Raw genomic sequence first — 19,861 nt, forward strand, 5'->3', positions numbered from 1 at the left:
TTTTTTATAAATGTTTACTTTCTACTAGAGGTTTGACTGATTTTATCATTTTAAAACTTTTTTTTATTATTTTTTTTTTTTATTATTATTATTTTTTTTTTTTTTTTTTTTTTTTGCTCTTGTGTACAAATTAATGTTTTTATGACAGAATAGACTTATTTTCAACAAATTTAACGACAGATAAATACAGATTTTTTTCTTCAGATTTTCCTTGAAATCGGAAATACGATTCTGCATACATCACCTAGAAGCGATGGAATCTAGTAAATGGCCTCCCATATATATTAAGGTAAGCTTAGATTTCACCAGTGGTTGAACAGGTCGTTTCACAAATTGTTTACCATGTATGCGGTACAATGACTGACACAGGAAGATGCAGTTACAGTCACAAAAACAAGAAGACAACCACTGTTTTTTCCAACCTGCAAACGTTCATCGAAGCTTGGAAGGTTTCAGGGGTTGAAGCAGCTTCTTCTTAGCACACCTAGCATGACAAGGTATACGTTTGAAAATCATGTTGCTTATTAATTCTGCATAATAACTGCAGGCATTCCGCAGGATAAAAACAAGTCAAAATTAAATAGAAGATATTTCAGACTCGACGCTACACGGGACGTTTTTTTTTTATTATTTTTTTATTTTCTTGTTGATATGTTGAATATGTTACACCACCCCATTTCTACTTGGCACAAAAGCTCGTCCTTTGTGATGTTATTTAGGAAATACAACGATGTTACAAGGATGTAATATGAATTGTTATTTACGTTACACGTATCTGAGAAAAAAGGTGATTATTTGTGATAAAAATGTTAACACCCCGAGGCCAATTTCTATAAAAGGAAAGACCTTGTCATAAAGAGATGACATTTTAAATATTTGACTTTTAATATTGTTGTTACTAATAGGCTAGTTTATTAATAATATGTTACACGGTGTTACATTAAGTTACTTGATGTTATGCTTGTAAAAACTAAAGTGTATGTACAATGTACGTTACTGAATTAGACCAATTTATGTCCTGTCTGGATATACTTTATGGACAGAATTTTATATCAGAACATGCAGTCTATATGCAATAACATTTGTTAGACAGAATGATAGGTTAGTATATTTAATAAAGATCAATATCAAATCACACTGATGACAATAACGTATAACAGTAATGCAATCCATATTCAATTAAGAAATAGTTTATAGCAAAAGTGTGCTTTAACAGTATTTATGCACGATGGGCGGTTACTTCAGGCGCAGCCCGAGTGAAATTATTTGTACGACGTATTACCGCCCGAGTGTATAAATAGTGTTAAAACACGATTTTGCTATAAACTATTTCGATTCTATATGCCCTTAATCTAAAACAGTAGATAAAATTCAGAAGCGCTCTTTCTTGGTCGCAACAAAAATATTGACGTCACCGCACGTTAACGTGACGTCATTGTAGCGTAAGTGTGTTTTAACAGAGAGAAAGCATATTAGAATAACATTTGTTAGAAGACTGATAGGTTAGTGTTTTTGATCAAGTTCGATATCAAAATTACACTGATGACAATAAGTTCTAACAGTAATGCAATCCATATTCAATAACATTTGTTAGACATAATGATAGGTTAGTATATTTAACTAAGATCGATATCAAAATCACACTGATGACAATAAGTTATAAGGTCGCTGACTTCAAAGCACTTGCCCCTCATCGATGTGGGTTCGATCCTCACTCGGGGCGTTGAATTATTCGTGTGAGGAAGCAATCCAGCTGGCTTACAGAAGGTCGGTGGTTCTACCAAGGAGCCCGTGATTAAATAATGCACAGAGGGGCACCTAGGGTCTTCCTCCACCATTAAAGCTGGAAAGTCGCCATATGGCCTTTCATGTGTCAGTGCGACGTTAAATAAAAAAAATAATAATAGTAATGCAATCCATATTCAATAACATTTGTTAGACAGAATGATAGGTTAGAAGACACTGATGACAATAACTAATAATGGTAATGCAATCTATATTCAACAGCATTTGTCAGACAGAATGACAGGTCAGTATATTTAATCAAGACACTGATAACAATAACTTTTAATAGTAATGCAATCCATATTCAATAACATTTGTTAGACAGAACGATAGGTTAGTATATAGACAGTGATGACAATAACTTATAATGGTAATGCAAGCTATATTCAATAGCATTTATTAGACAGAATGGTAGGTCAGTATATTTAATCAATACCAATACCAATATCAAATCACACTGATGATAATAAGTTATAATAGTAATGCAATCTATATTCAATTATACTTGTTAGACAGAACGATAGGTTAGTATTTTTAACTTAGATCGATATCAAAATCACACTGATGACAATAAGTTATAATAGTAATTCAATCTATATTCAATAATATTTGCTATTAGACAGAATGATAGGTCAGTATTTTAATCAATACCAAATCAAATTACACTGATGATAATAACTTAAAGTCTTATCTTATAATAGTAATGCAAGTTATATTAAACAATAGTTTTGAACAATTTGTGATGTAAGCAGTTGTTAATGTATTAGACAGTATTTTTTGTCAGATGACAATTTTGAACAGTATTTGAGCCGTGCCATGAGAAAACCAACATAGTGGGTTTGCGACCAGCATGGATCCAGACCAGCCTGCGCATCCGCGCAGTCTGATCAGGATCCATGCTGTTCGCTAACAGTTTCTCCAATTCCAATAGGCTTTAAAAGCGATCAGCATGGATCCTGACCAGATTGGGCGGATGCGCAGGCTGGTCTGGATCCATGCTGGTCGCAAACCCACTATGTTGGTTTTTGCATGGCACGGCTTATTTGATGTCAGTCCATGCAATGGTATCCAATGACACTTACTGGACGGCGTGTATTATCGTAATGATTGTTTTACTTAGGAAAAACGGCTCACCCTTTTTGAAAAAGGTTTTTTATAGTAAAATGGATAAAATTTTATTATTGCGAAATTTTGATATATTTATATTGATAGACCGATCCAACTGTCACCTGAATTTAAGAAATGTGCTTTCATTGATTTTTAAACTATTTGCAAAATAGCATTTGACGGGTTCAGTATATAATTGTAGACGAGCTCAGTTTCACCAGAGTTCCGACTATTTCATTAGTGCTGTTGAACTTCAAAAGCCGTTGCATGGTAGCGACCCGTGAAAGACATTACTTATTCAACAGCTTGAAGTCAGATGACATAAAAGCATTAAACATTGTTCTAGATGGAATGCGTCGTTCAGACAAGTAGAAGGAAAGCGTATTCTTTCGGAAATATATTAACTTATATTCACAATTAATTCTATGGACTATGAAAATTGTTATGGATTACAAAAGGAGGACTATATTGTTTGGGTGTCTCTTGACTTTCGTTAAAATCTGGAACGTCATATCTTGTACCGGTATAACCTTCACCAAGTACCACTATGATCCCAGTTTGGCCGGATACAGATGTATACCAAGTGAAACTGCCTTTGAAGTTGATGACGTGTTTGATCCCCTACAATGCGGAAAACTATGTCACCTCGGTAATATTTGTCGCAGCGTATTCTACAAGCCGGAGTCTAACAAGTGCATTGGATGTCGCGTTAATCCTGGAGTGCCGAACTGCGACATTGAAACAAGCAGCGGTTCAAACTATTTCCGAACAAAACCATTTTACAGTAAGTATCATCTTACGGTCGCTATTACATAATATTAATTCATTCTAAAAAGAAACTTGAAGTAAATCAAAGAATTTATTTATTTGTAAGTTTCGAAACATAATTTTAAATATAGTTAAGAAGTGTAATGATGTGTTATTATATTTGCACTTTTTGATTTTGATATGTCCGCTTTATTCAATTACAGGAGACAAAGTGCCAGCTTCAGTAACCGACTGCAAAGACATTTTTGAGAATGACTGCTCGTCGCCAAGTGGCCTTTATAACGTAACCTTGTGGAAATCAAAGAAAATATTAACAGTCTTCTGTGACATGGAGACAGCAGGTGGAGGCTGGACAGTAAGTGTTATATATATAATATATATGTCTACAAAACACAGGGTTAGACAATAAGTCAACTCAACTGTTTTGTTTTTATTTCGTAATCAATCCCTCTACGGTAACATGCGATATACTGGCCGAGAGATATGACTATCGAAATAAAAAATGTGCCCGTCCGGCACATGCACAGAGCGTCTGACTTCGGATTTTTTTTGGAAGAATACGCTTTCTCCTTGTGCCTAATAGCATCCACATAACTTGTCCGAACTAGAACGTGTTGCACATCAGTACAAATATGGGCAGTGCAGTTTTTATTCCAAACTGTAACTTTAAAATTATACGGAATCGATGCTATCATTAGACAGTTCTTTTCAAATCTTACTGGATGAGTTCAGTCGGATCGATTCCCGATAAATGCAGTGCCTTTTTTCATATTAGTAATTCAGTTGCTTTAATTGGTAACTGATTTAAAAATGAGTTTTATAATTCCAAGCTTGGATCATATCTATGTTTATTATGTTTTGACAAGATAAAAATTTAACCTACTGCCAACATGAAATAGGCTACACGTGTCGATTCAGTTACAAAAACCCGTATATTCTGTGACAGACTCTTTTCGAAAAAAATATCTTTTATACATTTATCCGTTTATTTCCATTTTGTACAGAATGGCAACTCGGTAATTTTAAATAATTTTGTATGTCAAAGTAAGACTTTTAAAAAAAGCATGAAGTATATTTTAACATTTGCATAAATCATCTTTGGTATTGACACATATATATACACATTTTATTTTTCATTTGATTTTGATTAATTTTCAGGTGTTTCAGAATCGGTTTGACGGCTCAGTCGACTTTTTTCGAAACTCGTCCGAATATGAAAACGGCTTCGGGGATAAAAGTGGTGAATTTTGGCTGGGTATGTGTTATAAATACGTTCATCCTAGTATTCTTTTCCATTGAACATTATGACGTTTATTTTGTATGAACAGCAAAAGGAAATACGTGAAAGTTACGTCAACGCTGCATAGGTATAACGGGTCGCTATTTAGACGACGTCCGCGTATAGTCAGGGAGAACGTTCCTCAGATGACGTCGTAGTTGTTCCGTCTTGTGAACAGAATGGTCGGGATGCTGATTTTAATGTTAAATGCAACAAATTGTGAAATTTATTTATAATATAATTTTGTTTTCAAATGGAAAGCAAATAGAGTGTAAAGTATAAGAAATTAAACTTTTTTCGGTATTCATGCGAAATGAACGATAGAATAGGATCGGCAAATTAAGTTAAATTGCCGATCCTATTCTGTCGTTCATTTCGCATGAATACCGAAAGAATATTTCATTTCTTAAATCAATTATCGAATTTATTTAGATTTAAATGCGATGTAGTTCTTGAAGATGACAAACGAAAAGCCGTGTGTAACAAGTGATGGCCTTTAGTTAGAGATAATACACCGAGTAAATTGTTAATACAATGGGCATACTTTTATCATCCCGGTCGCTGTGTACCTTGATGAACTGTTAATCACTATGGCAACATAAAAGCCTTGTTTGGCATGAATGGTTTTATTATAATGAAATATAGAAATATACTTATTATTTCTTAAAGAGTGAAAGTTAAAATCAAATCAGTGGAATGCAAAACACCTCGGTTTCATTATTGTGTCATTATGTAGGTCAGTAATATAGACACATCATGACAGGTTAAAATTGATAAATTTAAGCATTCTTTATCAATGTTTTGTCCATGATTTTAACAAAACGCAACGGTTTCAATTTTCAGGTCTTAAGTTTGTGCAGGAAATGGCATCTCATGGAAAAACAGAGCTAAGGCTGGATCTTACGGCGGGAGATGGCAGAACTGGTTATGAAACCTTCCCAAACTTTAAGCTGGACAATAGCCCAAACTACACCCTTCACCTTGATCCTGGAACGACAAATATAAGTAATAATGTTAATCATTACCTTCTAGATTTCTATAATGAACTAGTACATCTTTAAATTTGGACTGTACCATTAACTGTTAAAAGGGGTGCTTACCAAAAAGGTATTAACTGAATGGCGAATAGTGTAGATCTTGATCAGACTGCACTGACGTGCAGGCTGGTTATGATCTACACTGGTCGGAAAGGTAGAATCAATCCTCTCCAGCATGATAAGGGTTAAATCATATTGATTTTGTTTATATAGTCTGTGAAAAATAATGGACAAATATGATTATGGCAATGGCAAAGAAAATTTTCGACTTCATGTTCGTCAAGTTACTGAACCTTCTTTCATTTTTTAGCTGCGCCATGAGAAAACCAACATAGTGGCTTTGCGACCATCATGGATCCAGAGCAGCCTGCGCATCCGCGCAGTCTGGTCAGGATCCATGCTGTTCGCTTTCAAAGCCTATTACAATTAGAGAAACCGTTAGCGAACAGCATGGATACTGACCAGACTGCGCGGATGCACAGGCTGGTCTGGATCCATGCTGATTGCAAAGCCACTATGTTGGTTTACACATGGCGCGGCTCACTTCGTGTTTTTTTCCTCTGAAAATTTGATGACAGTTGTTCGTTAAATTGAAGAGGACATGTAAACGTTGTGGTTTTTTATTGTATTCTTTTGTTAAAGATATAACTGTTGTTCACCTGCTATGAAATCATCCTTCATTTTATCCACTTACGATGATAAAATTCAAGAAATAATCATGAAAAGATATTTTCAAGTTCATTCAAAAACTTTATGTGACACTGTTTCTTAGGTAGTTTCTATCTATTAGTTTTCATTGACCTTTCATACAATGGCTGCGAGAGCTCTAAATTATCTAAAATTACATGTGCGGGGCGTAAATCAGTAAAATAAAGAATAGATAGATATTGTCTTCATCGTCACAACTGACCATCTGAATATAATTACGATATCTCATTCCGAGGATGACAGTTGTCGTTACTTCAGGAAATTCGTTAAGGCTTTGTGTAACCTTTAGCCTGTTGGCGGCAAGAGATTCTACTTTTTTGGCCAGTGAAGACCAAGATCATCCTGTACATCCGTATGTGTAACGTTCATGAGAGCACTATTAATTGCTACCGTGTGTCTGTGGTCAGACATATTTTTTTAATAGATTATATTTACTATCACAACAGCAATCTTAGAGTGCCGTGTGGCGGCTGTAAAATGTCTCCCGTACTTATATTCAGTTTTGTTATATTTTCTGGTCCTGTTAGGATCATGAGAGTCCATTCAGTATCTTATGTGATAGAATTCCGCTTACGTCGGTGCTAGGGGGCTTGAGAGGTGTTGCACATTTCATTACCTCTCATTAACAGACTCAATCAAACCGAGTTTGCTATCATTTAGTTTGGTTGAATTTTATGCTTCCAAAGGATCTTTATTATAGATTATTTCTTATGATGAAATTTACCCGATCGGTTAGTATTTATTATTATTATTTTTTTTTTTTTTTTGAGAATATTCATATTGGAGTTGAAACTGATCGGCTAAACGTTTTGGTTTGTGTATAGCTCTAAATTCATTTGTAACTGTTTGACATAATTTCTTTTGGCTGATTAATACTCATAAGCTTCGTAATTCAGTCGAATGTTTCTCATTGCAGAGTTGGTGCAGCCGTTCTGCGCTTGCGCGGAATTATTATCAAATGGAACGCACGGCAAAAATACTCATTTTTTTGCATGTCCGCACGCATTTAGGGTATAATGTGCACAAGATATTGACTAAAGGTTAGGGTTAGAATCACCATGGTTACAAAATATATACATTTAAGGTATTTTTGTTCAAATTTAGTTAATCCGGTATATACCGGAGTCTGTAATATATCACGGGCGCACCAACTCTGTATTTAGTCACAGCCCCTTCAGTCTGCTCCCTAAATCTAATTCAAGCAGTGTTGACTGTAAACAGTTTTTTTAAGAATGATGCATTATTCATTATTTCTTAAGAAAATCCATAAAATGGTATTCGAAAGAAGTTTGCAAATGATAAGTTAACATCAGACCTTTCAAAAGTTGTCTTGTGATAGCCGCAATATTATACACCATACAATACCATCACTAAGGTTCTGAAATTTAATGTTATGACGCTGTCTATATATATGAGCCGCGCCATGAGAAAACCAACATTGTGTCTTTGCGACCAGCATGGATCCAGACGACCCTGCGCATCCGCGCAGTCTGGTCAGGACCCCCGCTGTTCGCTTTCTAAGCCTATTGCAATTAGAGAAACTGTTAGCGAACAGCACGAATCCAGACCAGTCTGCGCCGATGTGCAGGCTGGTCTGGATCCATGCTTGTCACAAACGCACTATGTTGGTTTTCTCATGGCGGGGCTCATATATCTTTTTTCACAGTGTCTAATATTCAAGTTATTAATATTTGTCTTTGATTTTATTGCAGAAAGAGGTGTAAACGTGAGTTTTTCAGGACATGACGGTTATCATTTTTCAACGTACGACGCTGACCGTGATGTAATGTCTGACTACCATTGCGCAGAGGTACATACTACCGGTTGGTGGTTTGACGACACGTGTCAGCGTGTCAATCTAAATGGAGTGTACTCAACACCTGGAGAAGCACGAATAGAAGGAGCTGCTGGCGCAATTATCCACGTGGCTTTTGACGGTCTCAAATCACTTAAAAGTGCTAGAATGATGTTCCGGAGAATGTGACGTCATTGACTTTTGATTGAGAAAACAACACTTATTTTTACAATTTCACTGGTCTGAAAGCTGTATCACTTGAATGATAAGATTTTCACTACAAAGTTTGTATGTTGTATCACATAATTGATTGTTTAACCCTTACCTTGCTGAATTTCTATAATGGATTTGTTAATTTTCCAATTTCGACAGTACCATTAACTGTTAAAAAGGGGTGCTTACCAAAAAGATACTGGCTGAATGGCGAACAGTGCAGATCATGATCTACACTGGTCGCAAAGGCAGAATCAATCGTGTCCAGCATGGTAAGGGTTAAATTATTTCTTAGGGGGTGATACTTGCTCTATCTACTTGGTGATTTATGAAAAGAAATACACTTTAGATTACATATTTTTGATATATGTGTTAAATGTATGTCATTGCATCTTAATACATGTATATGATTTTGCTATGTAAATATCGAAACAGTACTATAATAATAAACTCTGTTCACATAGGTTTGATAATTATGTATTCCTTGTTTATACTAAATGTGTTTCATATTTTCTCATGCACATGTAAATAGTTGTTATATATGTTATAATCACTGAAAAGTGGAAATAAAGAGTATATATATACTGCTGTAAGGGATAACGTTCCGACGTAACAATTACATGTCATATGGCGATTTCCCAGCTTTTGATGGTGGCGATAGACACCAGGTGTCCCCCTCCTAGCATTTTTCATCACGGACGGGCACCTGGGTAGGACCACCGACCTCCCGTAAGCCAGCTGAATGGCTTTTATACCTCAATGAGGCTAGAACTCACATTGGTGAGTGGCAAGTGATTTGAAGTCAGCAACCTTGTCCACTGGGCCACCTTCGCCCATTTGCATGTATTCAAGACAAATATGATTAATGCTACGAAATACGGACATGAACTCGGTTTTATTTAAGTATATATTGTATTTTTACGTTGTATTTTGCACTTTATTTTTGTCATTGATAATGAACGTTCACGGTAAGGTTACTTTAAATTGATATGGAGTGATTGTAATATGGTCAAAATAATTTTAAATAAATTGAAATGTTAGCAAATAATTTTAACATTTCTCGAAGAAAATTGCTTGCATCAGGCTTTCCGGAAATGTCAAGTACTGTTCCTCTCAACGCTATCTGTAGTTTGATGAAAAACAGTTTAATTAAGTTCAACTAAAGGCTCATATTTGTATATGAAATATAAAGAAAAACAGATTATATGATGCGCCAATAAATATATTTTCTATGAATAGAGGAGATATTTCTATATACAAGTAGATCAGAAAACAAATGATAAGTCACGAAAACGTAATAATTATTTGTTCAAACGGGCATAACTCCAAGGGCGTACAGGTCGGGATGCCTCTCAAATATTTCTGCGAGAAAATACACGATTTTTTTTCTAAATTATCTAAATTAGTTTCTACATTTTGTTTGGCATTTGTTTTGTACAATTTTTTTTTATATATAAGATATAAGTCTACTTCCAGCATGTTTCACTTTTTTGGGTGATACAATACAATGTCCCCAAAAAGTAACCGACTTGTAAGCCATTTGCCTAAATTTTATTTTCTCCTTCATTTTAGCCTGAACACCATTTCATTTTATTTTAAAGAAATCTAACAGAATGGTTATATGCGTACTTTTGTTTATTTGTATAAATGCAAAAAGATGTATGTTTGTATGTATATATGTGGACTTAGTGTACTATATGTGTGATTATGTTCGCATTTTGTTTGCAATTTGAACGTGTTAAATTATGGTTACATAAATACATAGGAATGTTTCATTTGTGTAAGAATATGCAATATGTTTCAACTGAAGATATGGATGCATGATCAGTGTCGCACCTGTGTTGGGTTTTCGAACTGAACAAATAGCTTATAATGTATTTTTACAACTGAATGCATATATTTTGTACTATATAATGTAAATGGCGTTATTTACAATTTTGGCATGTCCGAAACATTGCGGAATGATACTTATTTCACTTGGGTAATGATTACATTTTACTCGGGCTTTATCATAGACTCACTTGGTAAGACCCAGACTTAAAACTAAAATCAAAGTACTAAATCCATGCAATATTTCAGTGAAACTCCAAATTTTGTAGTTTGTAGCATCGTCTATGGCATGTGCAGTCAAAACTGTAATTTGATTTTTTTAAAATAGTGTAATATTTGTTTTTAAAGTCACTATATGTTCACTGTAAAAATACTGCTTTTACCCAAGTGGAAACTGGCAGGAACTTGAAAATGTAGGTCTCTGATTGGTCAGTTAGAACTCTGTTGTCATGATAAATTTCTGAATGCCAATATTCACAATAAGAAGACGAGACAAAGTCAATATGTAGTTTCAATATGTTAACGACTCATAGTTTTTCCAGCCATTTTCTTTGCTGCCTCACCCAATGTCACATATACAATGTGTTTAAAATGGTAGAATTTTTGTCAACTGGTTCTATTTTGCAGGAAGATACGGTACTACGAAGAGGTGTTAAAACATTTCAAGGATATTTTAGAATTTAAAAGTAAAACAAAACAGTCGTATAATTTCAGAATTTACTAAAAACAAAAACAGTGACATGTACTGAATTCTAATCTATTGGCTGTCAATAAATAAAATTTTATATACTATACTACAAGATGGAAATTCCACATTAATCCTGTTATGTAACTACTTGAAGTGCTGCTTTAACACATTGGAATCAGAGAATTGAACAACAGTGTTATATCACCTTTGTAGTACATAATTAAATGAGCCATGCCATGAGAAAATCAACATAGTGGCTTTGCGACCAGCATGGATCCATCCGCGCAGTCTGGTCAGGATTCATGCTGTTCGCTAACAGTTTCTCTAATTGCAATAGGCTTTGAAGGCGAACAGCATGGATCCTGACCAGACTGCTGGTCTGGATCCATGCTGGTCGCAAAGCCACTATGTTGGTTTTCCTATGACACGGCTCAAATGTTGTATGCTTACACGGAAAACATTATCTAAAACTTTTTTAAATGTTGTTTTTTACTGTATATGTTTTTCTAGGCTTTTGTGATAAAAACCGCGATCTATTCCCTAACACCCGTACAAAATCCATACGGAAGTGCTATAAAAATACAAATACAATAATGTGTTTTTGAAAGTAAAAAATGGGAGCTGATGTTACCGTATATATGATTTATTTTATGTTGCCACTAAATATGAGACATTTTGTGCATTTACTGCAGTTATGAACAAACAATATACTATGAATTTTGCCGAAAATTTAAAATTACTGAAGGATATTCAGATGTTTAGGTTAATGAAAAGTAAGTTAAAATATAAAGTCACTTAGTTTGATAAATATGCAAAAACTGTAAATGTATAATTGTGTTATGTATTTGCTGATGTGCGTTTATTACTTAGCTGGCACTCTTTGAATATCTAAGTTATTTTTTGGTGTTACAAATGTTATAAGTAATTTTAAACAATTCCAAACAGGATCTCATATAGCTGTGCGGACAAGGCGTTTATCTGTCAATATTGGGATTAAAGGGTCGAGTCTAATGTCTGGCACTGTCACATTCTTTTACAAATTCATGTTTTATTTGCATAACTCAAATTTAATATCTAATAGTGCGAGGGCGGTGCCACTTCATCACGTTTGTTAAAGCTGCATTTCTTAAAAAATATTCTAATGACAGGAGTTCAACATTATCATGCCATTTAAAAAAAAAAGATTCTACCAACATTCCAGATGTAATTTCTTTCTTTATCGCCAGCATATACATAACTTCAGAAAAAAAGTATGAAAATAAAATCCTAAGGTAATGAAACTCTAGTATAAAGAACAAGAAAGGTAGCAAAAAAAAAAAAAACAGTGGGACGAAACTTAAGTTGCGTAAGAGCCAGAGATTTGACCATTACGCCATCGCAGCTGTGGTTGTAGGTAGGCGTAAAGATTGTTTTTGTTTTCGGTATCCCAACCTAATCTAAGTGTTTGACCTTTTAATGGCCTTTAAAAATTTATTTTACAACTTTTTTTACAACAAAGTTGCAGAAGTGCACTCTGCTCTAAACATGACCAGTGATGTTAGAAATCAACTTATTGATGCTCTAAAGTTATAACCCCCTTATTTCTATTCATTTTTGACACAAAAATAATATCCGGAAAGTCTCACTTAATAAAAAAATTTAAAAGAAATCCGACCTACCTACCCTAATTTTTTTTTAGCTCGTTACCTGAAACAAAGACTTTTAAGGCCTTATTGTGATTATATTTTGTAAAATTTATGATTGTTAGATACGCGAGATAAATAAAATGCCCGAATAGATTAAAGGAGATAAATTAGTGCCAGGTACATACTAATGCACAATACTTATGTTAAATGTTTTATGTTGTCTGCAAATAAAAAATAAAGTCTTGAAAAGACTAAAACTCGTTTTGATCAATATTTCATTCCTTTCTTCTTAAGGCGCTACATCGGTCGGGTATCGATCTGCATTATCTCATCCAGAAGATGACAAGAGTTGTCTAATGACTTTTGAAACTGTTCCACATGAAAAAGCTTAACCAAATTTTCCCCAAGCTGTAAAAGGGAATAACTTTGTAAATTCTAATTGTGGTTATTGAAACTGGCTAAGAGAGGTAATGTCATCAACCCGAAGAATTATGAAGAGTTTGAAAGCATACACGTCAATACACCAGAGAATCCTCCTGACACATAAAACTTTCGCCAAAATACTGGTGGAAAAAGGATAAGATTTAGCCCACCTGTCACGCAGTGACAATGTGAGCTTGTGTGATCACCCTTCGTCCGTCGTCCGTCGTGCGTCGTCCGACGTGTCAGCAATTTCTAAAAAAGTCTTCTTCTTCAAAACCACTTGGCAGATTTACAACAAATTTCACAGGAATGTTCCTTGGATGGCCCCCTTTTAAAATTGTCCAAAGAATTTAAATCCATGCAGAACACTGGTTGCCATGGCAACCGAAAGGAAATATTTTAAAATCTTCTTGTGCAAAACCACAGGTCCTAGCGCTTTTGTATTTGGTATGTAGCATCACCTAGTAGGCTTCTACCAAGATTGTTCAAATTATCTCCCTAGGGTCATATAGGGCCCATCCTGGGGGGTAACATGGTTTACAAAGACTTATATAGGGAAAACTTTGAAAATCTTCTTGTCCAAAACCACAGGACCTAGGGCTTTTAATTTGGTAGGTAGCATCATTTAGAGGCCCTCTACCAAGATTGTTCAAATTATCCCCAAATATGGCCCCACCCTAGGGGTCACATAGTTTTTATATACTTAAATGGAAAATCTTCTTATCAAACCACAGGGCCTAGGGCTTTGACATTTTGTATGTAGCATCATATGGTGGTCCTCTACCAAGAGTATTCAAATCATTCCCCTAGGGTCAAAATGTGGCCCCCTAGGAGGTCACATCGTTTATATAGACGTGTATAGGAATACACTTTAAAATCTCCTTGTCTGAAGCCACAAGTTCTAGGCCTTTGATATTTGGTACGTAGAGTTGTCTTGTTCAAATTATTACCATGGGATAAAAAAAAGGCCATACCCCGGGGGTCCTTAGGTTTACATAGACTTCTTGTCTGAAACTGCAAGTCCTATGCCTTTGAAATTTGGTACGTAGCGTTGTCTTGTGGTCCTCTACCAAGATTGTTCAAATTATTACCCTGCGGTAAAAAAGAGGCTCTGCCCCGGGGCTCCTTAGTTTTACATAGACTTATAAAGTTAACAACTTTAAAAATCTTCTTGTCTGAAATTACAAGCCATAGGCCTTTGATATTAGGTACGTATATAACGTTGTCTCGTGGTCCACTACCAAGATTGTTCAAATTATTACCCTGGGGGTAAAAAGAGGCTCTGCCCCGGGGGTCCTTAGTTTTACATAGTCTTATAAAGTTAAAAACTTTAAAAAATCTTTTTGTCTGAAACTGCAAGGCCAGGGCTTTTGATATTTGGTATGTTGAATTGCCTAGTGGTCTACTACCATAATTGTTCAAATTGTTCCCCTAGAGTGAAAAGAGGCCCTGCCCTGGAGTCCCAGTTTTACATAGACTTATATAGACTCTGCAATGTAAGGTCATGAATGGATGCCAAAAGATGTGTGAAGTGTTTGAAAACATTTGGCCATGTAGTTTCTGAAAAACATGCTTATATGCAAAACATTTACCCAATGTTGAAAACGGGCAATTTTTTTTTACAAAATATGAGCCTTGGTTACGAATCCTATTATATGAGATTAGCTTATGGTGTAAAAAATTATGATGAATTTGAGAGCATTCAGTCAGGTATTTGGAAGGGGTGATGCATGTTTCATTACCTTTTGTTCAATCAAACCGAGTCTGCTATAATATTGCTTGACTGCGTTATGTGCTTTCAAAGGATCTATTAAAGATCATGCTTCACATTTGGTCGTAAAGTTGTATATTACGACCATGTAGAAGTTAATTATAACGCATCAGTGTTTTTAATCTCTGGTGTAACATGTAAATTTTTTGGACCTCCCGTTATTGAGGTTCATATATGGTATAAGGGAGAACATTGAATATACTTTCTCATTATTTCTGTATTAGTAGTTTTTGAGTTGTATCCCTTCCATCTTTGGTTATTTTAGTGTGGTTAGTCCAATTTCTTCTTAGTCATGCATGTTCATTGTAATCTGACATGTTTAGTAAGAACCGCATTTTGCACAACATTTTGCATAATATTTTGTACAATATTGATTTATGACTATCTCATTACTTCACTTGTTTTATCCACATGCATATTATATGCCATGGATTATGAATAAATCTGAAATCTGAAGATTTTATTAAAGAGCAACCAAATTTATATGTACTACTTCCGTTAGATTTATTTCTGTTATTTGAAAGGAGCATTATTTTGAAAAAATAAAAACTAGACTAATGCAACTTTTTCGGTTTGTCACATACTTAGAGTAGAGTCTGAAAGAATTTGGCATGGTATGTTCAGCTATATTCACCAAACTTAGTGTTGTTATATTTTCTGGTCCTTCGGGATTATTGATTTCAACTCATTTAGATTTGAAGACTGAATACTGCTTAAGCCGGTGCTAGGGGGCGTGGGCAGTGTTGCAATTTCCATTACTGCTCATGAACAAACTCAATCAAACCGAGTCTGCAATTTTCATTGTTTGCCTTGTTCTCGGTGCTTCCGAGGGATCTACTTTCCAGATTTTATTTGGTTTTTAATGAAGTTATAATGTACATAATTTAGGCAACATGTGAGGTTGGTATGCTTCCGTATTTAATCCTTCAATGATGCTAAAGACTTCTGTGGAGACTGAAAACATTCAGTCTATTCATTTCTGAGGAAGCTGTTTGACAAAACTTTCTAGGTAAAATCGACATAATGTTGGCAAAATAAAAGTTAGTGTTGTGTTACGTGTCGTGTGTTCATCTTATTTGTCCAAGTATTTTTTGAAGACTGAAGTTAAACCTCTTATAGTAATAAAAAGGGCACCTAATCAAGAATTTACATTTTCCCGAGTTCAGAAATGGTCATTTTGCTGACTTAATACGTTTGAGAGTCATGATACTCATCTTACCATGATAAACAAGCTTACAAAGTTAGAAGCTATAGCTCTTTTAGTTTTCAAGAGATATTGGTCGTAAGGTTCATGTAAAGCGTTTGAGACCACCCATTTGGGTAAATTTTCATTTTGGAAATTATACCCGACAGACCCATAATATTCATAACATGTGTATATGGTGTTGTTCAGAAGAAGTAGAAAATACTTTCTATAGAGGTCACCTTGTATGGTAATATGTATTTTGTCTTACAAATTATGTACTTCAACTGTTCACAATATATTTTGTACAATATATCAAACTTCTTTTTCAAACATATTTTTTCTCTAAGTTTGTTTTTGTTGTATTTCTTACATACTTATCTAGGTACTCCGGGAAATGAAAAATAGTTTACTTTTATATTTGTTGAAATACTGCAGTTGTTTGTCAATTTGACAGCTGTACTTTCACTTTCATTTTGCAACGTTTGCATATTTTTTAATGTACATGGTTTGTAACACTTTCAACTCCCGTAGTACCTGGACAAATATGTTAGGTACACAATGAAAATAAGAGTTATGACAAAATACTTTTGAAAAAGAAGTTTGATATCTTCTACACAATACAACATGAACAGTCATACACACGTGATATAAGACAAAATACGTTGTCCAAAAGGAAGTAACTTGTCCTAAAAGTTTTTTATACTTACTATGAACAATTTGGTGTATCCTTTATGAAAAACCAAGTCCTATGTGGCGTAAGAAACTAAAACAAAAATTCACCCTAGAGACTTTACATGAACCTTAACCGCGAAAATATTTTTAAAGATCAGTTTTCGATTTTTATTGGGTTAAGACTCACACCAATACAATTGATATCAAATGTCGATTCTTCGATTGTGCTGGTACAGGACGACACCACAGAAAACATTACATTTCAAGATTTTAAGGATATTTTCATGATTCAAGGCAACACATTTTTAACCAATGAGCTGATGTCTCATTGAATGCTACGAGTTTCCCTATACATTTTTCAACCAATCTGAAGCCTGCAAACAATAACAACATTTGACCTAAAGAGAATATAAAATTTCAATATACATGCATTTCAGCTATTATGATTTTAAAGTAAACACTTACCAAAGTAACAGATGTGTTATTTTTCAATCAGCTGTACTGAAATATGGGGTAAAACTGCATTTTTTTATTTAAATGATCACCATGGAATCAATGTTGAGGCAATATGTACGAAACTCTTCCTGTATTGAATGAATAAAGTCCCCTTCAAACAAGTACTACTTACATACACTTTCAAGCATAATTCTACAGCAAAGAGCTGCTTTCATACTCCACTCATCAGAAAAACAGTGTTTTTCTGCATTATCACCGCATTTTCTCATCCTAGGAGTGAATTAAGCATTTAATAGACAATAGATAAACATTAGCTGATATTAACATAGAGATTACACACTACTGACACTGTCATAAGAGTGTTTTGGACCTTATATGTCTTGCAAACAGACCTCTGCTGCAATTTCTTTTCATAAGTTTTTGGCCACTGTGCCATAGATATAAGCATTTTTCCCATTGAAAGAACAAAATTTATGTGTCCTTTCATGTACTGTTTTGATAAAATATTGTGAGCAGCAAGCTTACAGGTATTTTAATATTCTACTTTCAAAGTTATTCCTGCTTCCAATTGAGCTTCTGAGCATCTGAATCAGTAAAAAGATCTGAAATAAGTGATACATTATCTTTGGTCACACAAAAGAGAATTAAAAATGACAAAAATGGCACCCTGGAGACTTTCATTCCTTCAAGGAAAACAGGAAAAAAATCATAATATATCTGATATTGAAGGTGGTAAGGGTAAAACTTAAGTTAAACCTGCCTGTAACTATTATTTTAGTGTCATACCTCTACATTTATCTATCAATAAGCACTCTGGCACTGTCAGTCATGGTTTTCCTACAATCTTGTTCAAAGATCTTCATGGAACCATAGCCGGCCAAGTAAGTTCTGAGACCTAAATAAAAGATTAACAAGAAAATAACAAGAAACTCATCCAACACTCTACATCTCCTTAATATCCTGCTCACACATGAAAACACATATTTGAAATATTAATGATACAAAGTTTGAGCATCTCTGGTCTTGATAATGGCTAAAAGTATCCACCTACTTATTTAAATTCCTGCAATTATAGTACTGAACAACCTTGGAAGCTTTGATTCTGCTAAAAACACAAACAAAAGCATGTTAAATATAAAAATCTATTTTCTGTATTTGTTATTTCAGTTAAGTCACAATTGAAATGAAACCTTCTTTAAGTCAGACTCAGCTATTATTTTTTCTATAGATTTACATTGTAAGAAATGACTCTGTAGGACCCCCTCAAAACTTTTGTCAAATAGCCTTCCAGACACCAAAAAAACATAATTTTTATATGGGCATGCCCGACCCATTTTTCTCTTTTTCCATTCAAAGACAACCACTCTCAACTGTGCATGGAATTTAGTGGTAAATTCCCAACTAGTACTTACTTCACTAAATTACTAATTTCAGAGTTAAATATATAGCCAGGCAGCTGTAAAATACTTCAAAATGCACAGAAAATATTACATTCCAAGATTTCAAGGATATTTTTATGATTCAAGGCAACACATTTTTAACCAATCAGTTGGTGTCTCATTGAATGCTACAGGTTTCCCTACACATTTACAACTAATCCGAAGCCGGCAAACAATAACAATATTTGACCATAACCATTTTGAGGCTGACGTATTACCTCACCCATTACAAAAATTTATATAGATATTGGATATTAGCCGCCTGTCAGACATCTTTCGAATTCAGCAGCTGAATGAATAACAAACGTGTAATAACCAAGAAAATTAATTTATGTAAACCTGCATGTACTTTCTGTAAAACAATGTGTCGGCCGTCGAGAAATGTTGTGTTGATGATTCTGTCAAATTTAAGGTGCAGAAAATGTGTAAAAGTGTAATTTCATCATTATATGTTTACTTTTTACTTTACACATAAAACGTCATGTAGTCCAAAACATAAAGCTCACATTTCAAATTTATACTATTTCTTCTTTCTTTTCAGTTTCTACAAATCGTATGAATGGACATGTACCATACATTTTTGATAATATATAAACACAATGACAAATTTCCTCCCTAAATCAAAATTATTAAAAATATATTTCCAGCATTTCATTACCGGAAGTAATCCCTGTTTAACAATAAAATGTACACTTTCTTGAAAACAAAACACATTCGTCCTCTGTTTACAGCTACCCAAATGGTACGGCAATAAACAATTTATGCTACCATTTAGGTCAAAAGAACTAACTGAAATCCCATAGGCCAACAATGTTTTGTGTATAACAATAAACTAATAGGCCTTTCCTGACATTTCAAGTGTTACTGCCACCTACTAAGGATGAAAGAAGCATCCAAGAGCTATCATAAAACTGCAAGAAATATACCTATTGACCGTTATTTTAGAGCATTTTTTTCTCTCTCTTTGAATACCGTTACCCAGTCTGGCACTAATTTTGTTCATTGTTTTTGTGGAAAAAACTCTATAATTAAAACATGTATGTTCCGAACAGTAATCATAGATTAGAATTTATTAAGGT

The 19,861-nt window shown here is 34.3% G+C and overlaps 1 protein-coding gene across 1 annotated transcript; it reads left to right on the top strand.

Moving 5' to 3' along the window:
* Positions 1 to 3,180: 3,180 nt before the first annotated feature.
* LOC123538703 (microfibril-associated glycoprotein 4-like) lies at positions 3,181 to 13,086 on the top strand. Its single transcript, XM_045322995.2, has 5 exons — positions 3,181 to 3,676; positions 3,864 to 4,015; positions 4,819 to 4,915; positions 5,783 to 5,944; positions 8,397 to 13,086. Exons 1-5 carry the CDS (start codon positions 3,325 to 3,327, stop codon positions 8,666 to 8,668), a joined length of 1,035 nt encoding a protein of 344 aa, XP_045178930.2. The 5' UTR covers positions 3,181 to 3,324; the 3' UTR covers positions 8,669 to 13,086.
* Positions 13,087 to 19,861: the final 6,775 nt, after the last annotated feature.

This window comes from Mercenaria mercenaria, chromosome 18 (genome assembly GCF_021730395.1).
Source record: "Mercenaria mercenaria strain notata chromosome 18, MADL_Memer_1, whole genome shotgun sequence".
In the NCBI taxonomy this organism is placed as follows: Eukaryota; Metazoa; Mollusca; class Bivalvia; order Venerida; family Veneridae; genus Mercenaria; species Mercenaria mercenaria.

Bases quoted from the DNA above. Each gene is read 5' to 3' on its own strand.
- LOC123538703 (XM_045322995.2), top strand. From the start codon at position 3,325: ATGAAAATTGTTATGGATTACAAAAGGAGGACTATATTGTTTGGGTGT. The intron at 4,016-4,818 runs GTAAGTGTTATA...ATTAATTTTCAG, and splicing joins CAGCAGGTGGAGGCTGGACA to GTGTTTCAGAATCGGTTTGA. The intron at 5,945-8,396 runs GTAATAATGTTA...ATTTTATTGCAG, and splicing joins TCCTGGAACGACAAATATAA to AAAGAGGTGTAAACGTGAGT.